At 40.6% G+C, this 4,006-nt stretch overlaps 1 protein-coding gene across 6 annotated transcripts; it reads right to left on the bottom strand.

The window, feature by feature from the left end:
* Positions 1-457: 457 nt before the first annotated feature.
* On the bottom strand, positions 458-1,312 carry LOC142384164 (high choriolytic enzyme 1-like). Of its 6 annotated transcripts, none has more exons than XM_075470192.1 (2): positions 1,229-1,312; positions 458-1,168 (listed from the first exon to the last, which is right to left on the bottom strand). In XM_075470192.1, exons 1-2 carry the CDS (start codon positions 1,310-1,312, stop codon positions 458-460), a joined length of 795 nt encoding a protein of 264 aa, XP_075326307.1. The 6 variants fall into 6 exon arrangements, with proteins under 6 accessions (XP_075326307.1, XP_075326325.1, XP_075326333.1 ...); XM_075470210.1 differs by having other exon boundaries at positions 458-1,162; XM_075470218.1 differs by having other exon boundaries at positions 1,244-1,312.
* Positions 1,313-4,006: the final 2,694 nt, after the last annotated feature.

The following is a 4,006-nucleotide window of genomic DNA, read 5'->3' as shown; positions in this document are numbered from 1 at the left end:
TGAAACAGTTCCACTGGGGAAGGATAGTTATCAGAACGAAATTCGAGGAGGGTAGTTCTGATAACTACTTTCTTAGAACGGTCTGTCCGAAAGCGGCTAGTAGCAGCAACATCTTCAGATGATGTTCTGACATCTTAAAAAAAGGAATCGGATTTACAGCCATGCTTATCACCAAGAGACCTTTCTTGATTCTGTAGTGTAGCCCTTTTTTCAGAGAGATATAGTATGAGCTTGAGGTCTATTTCTAATCAAACTAATCGTCTATTGGAGGGAACTTAGTTGAAGTACAGTTTTTCCTGGTAAACGCATAAATAGAGAAGAATAACCAGACAGCTGTCAGTTTTGCATCATCTTTATTTTAGATATTTTAGGCCAGAGGGGTCATATCTTCTGTTGTCTGAGCATCTGAAGTAATATCATTCGATTCTGACATTTTTATCTGATTCCAACATTGTTGTTAGCATCTGTAGAGCAGGTTGATCCTTTTGATGTCCCAGCTGGACATACCTCGCCTTTGGCCGATGGGGACGTTGGGGTTGGGGATGGGGGTGATGGTCTCCTTTCCGTACCCAATGGAGAAGGCCGTTTTTCCATAGTGCATGATGGAGGAGTAGTTGTAGGGGGTGTTCAGATTGTTGGTGTCATGCTTTTTGAAGTTGTAGGCACTTTGCTGGATGATGTTCCCCCAGTTGATCCTGACGTAGTTGTCGCGGTCGCTCCTGGTCTGCTCGTGCTGGAAGCCCAGAGCATGGATGAGCTCGTGCTGGATGATTCCGCCATACATGCAGCCTCCCCTGTTCAGAGAGAGCTCCTGTGTGCCTCCCTGTCTGCCCAAAGCAGAGTAACATCCTTGTTTGTTCACAATGGTGATGAAGTCGTACTCTGTCCTACGAGGGATGAATTGGATGCATGTAGGGCCTTCGAAGGCCCTCATGGCGTTCTGGATCTTCTGCTTCTCGTGGTTGGGGAACTGACGGCTCACCACGTAGGGGATCATCACCTTGCGGTTGGAGGCTTTTTTCCACAGGCAGCTGTTGGACCAGCATTTCATGGCATTTCGTGTGGTTGGAGCCACCAGGTCTCCCTCCCACAGGAACCCGTCAGTGCCGTTATTGGTTGTCAGAATCCTGGTGGTGATGTCGACATCTTGGTCTTCTTCTTGGTCTTCGTCTTGGGCTTCTTCTTGGGCTTCTTCTTGGGCTTCTTCTTGGGCTTCTTCTTGGGCAATTTCTTCCTGGGCAATTTCTTCCTCGAAAGGTTGAGCCATAGAGAGGCCGAGCAGGAGCAGCAGCAGGCTAGCAAAGGGAGTCATCTTCAGGGTCAGTGTGGAGCTTCTCTGGAGAGAATCCTTGAAGTTTGATGTCTGACTTAGTGAGTTCAGGGTCTTTATACTCTCCTGTGCAGGTGTGTCTGCAGGAGGATTATGGGTTGGGGTCCACTCTGCAAGGTTTAGAATAAACCTCTGATGGGAGTGTGGAGGAATTATCAATCTTTCTCGAGTCAAATAAATGAACAAAGTCCGTTATGTGCCCTGGTAGTTGATTTATTAAAATACGTGCTCATTCAGAACACGGAGAGATCACTGCCGCTGCGGTGCGTCACACAAGCTTTTATACAGTGGTACAAACAAGTTACATAGGAGGGAGATATTTCCTGTCTGGCCGCGAGGGTCTCCTTTCAATAAGGCCTGCGCATCCCATGCATGAAACTGACAGCTAAGGATGCAGATGTTCGCAGATTTTGCAGGTTGCAAGGCAGATTTTATACTATTAATATCATGTTTTTGCAAAGTATTGATATCATATTGTTGCAAGGCAGGGACAAAGTGCAATTAAAGTTCAGTGTCGGGTTGTCCAAAAGTTCAGTGTCTGATAAGACAAAAGTTCAGTGTCTGTTCAGACACCTCACATGAATATAAGATTGCCTGCAGCATGGGTATATAACATTACCTGTAATTATGAGTATATAGGTATATAAGATAAGTATATAAATTCTTTCACAGGAGGATTCCACAGACAAACCTACTTTTTAAATATGGCTTGTTGTCTTTGTTCACTAAAAAGACAAACATAGCTTTACTGCCAGGGTGCTGATGAACTAAACACATAATAGGGTCTTCAACCGATAACATTTTATGTACAAGTGATTCTGTATATTTACAATTTCAGGAATTTATTCTGTATTATTTGGATACATTCAACTTTCCTTTGATTATTCCCACAAAATATTTAAACACTACTAGTAAACTTCTTTTATCATTATTACAAACATCATATTACCATGATGCTTTTTAAGAAAACAGTTGGGAAAATGCAATTCAAATTTAAATATGGCATTTGTTAATCCACTTAATCTTTTATTTAACAGACAAAAGTCCAAAAAAATGATGTAAATGACTGGCTTCATCGTTTAAAAAAAAATAGGAACGAAATCTGAAATTTGTTGCATGTTTACCATGGTGTTACATCATCCTTCCTTTTAATTAGGGACCGATTAGTGAAACTGCAAGGACCCTATTGTATCTGTACTGTTTCTTATTATTCCGTCTTTCCGTCCGATTCTTTGCAAAAGGTACTCGAAAACTCTTGAAAATTTGCAAGAGGAGTATTTGTCCATTCTTGCCAATTACAAGATTTCAGTTGCTCAACAGTTAGTCTCATTGTCTGATTATCCTGTTTATCCGCTCCTGAAGACACGCTGTTGGAAGTCATGCGAGCTCAGAGACTGTCCTGCTGAAATAACCACTTACCACCAAGGAAAAGATGGTCCTTTGATGGCATCATATGTCTCTTCAGAACTCCAAAATGCAACAATGCTTCCTACACACATGATAAGTCATTAAAGCCATGGACACTGATGCACCAACATGTCATCGTCTGGCTTTTGTACTTTTTGTTGAAAACACTCTGGATGGTCTTTCTCATCTTTGGCATGTAGAGCCACATGATGTTTTTTTCTTAAAAAGCAATTGAAAAGTGCACTTATTTAACCATATTAACATTTTAGGTGTTGTTCTGTTCATGTTAGATGAGTTCCTTCTCATAGAACTCACAGCATTTATGAATATTTGATATTTGTTTTCCTCCTTGAGTAATTCAGTTTCAGGTTACGTTTCTGGTTGCAGTGCTGCACCGTGTTTAGTGAAAATGGCTTTCCTGAGCCCTTGTGGTTATAGTAATTATGATGGTATTATAGTTATTCATGCAGTGCTCTCTGAGGGCTCTAATATTACATGCAGTCACCTGCATTTTCTGTCTTTGACCTTGACTCTCTAATATTTGCCCACTCTCTGAATCACATTAAGCACTCTAAACCTTAAAAGTAATCAATTCTTTGTAGGCTTGAATTGAAAAATATTTTCGGATACTTATTTATTCTTCTCTTACTGAGTTTGGCACAGAGTGGGAAGCTACAACCTATCCTGGCCTGTAAAGTTTGAATCTTTGGAGGATGCTCCTTTTATACCCAATCCAGGCACCCTCACCTGTCAGTGATTCATCTGCTGATTGTAGGATCTTCCAGAACGCTGTTACTTGTATATTTTGTATATATTGTAGGAAATGTACATTGGTCAATCAAGAGTAGGATACCTGGAGTTGTTGACAGGTAGACAAAGTTTATAACATGTTCCCATGTTTTCAGCTCACAGACAGTTTGAACAACAGGCAAAGCTGTCATTGGTTATTTTACTTTGTGCATATTTCTCAATTCTTTGGTTTTTGTAATTCTTTTACACTTTCTGGTAACAACTAGCCCTATTTTTTGTTTTTGTGAATCACTGACAAGTTTATGCTCATCAGTATAGGAATGCTAAGCAAAAATGCACCTGCACCATTACACCCAAGCATATCATGCAAAAACAAAACTACAGTTGTCAGTGAGTATGAAGCCAAAACTTACAAAGGGAATGAAAGGTTTTGGCACAGAGAAAGAAGTTGTTTATCATCTGCATCCGTGTTAGATGATTTATTTGTTATTTTAGAGCACAAATGCATAAATGCATCCT

Source organism: Odontesthes bonariensis, chromosome 1 (genome assembly GCF_027942865.1).
Source record: "Odontesthes bonariensis isolate fOdoBon6 chromosome 1, fOdoBon6.hap1, whole genome shotgun sequence".
Lineage (NCBI taxonomy): Eukaryota > Metazoa > Chordata > Actinopteri > Atheriniformes > Atherinopsidae > Odontesthes > Odontesthes bonariensis.
Note: the sequence above shows the minus strand (reverse complement) of the source record. Positions and strands in the feature narration are given on the sequence as shown.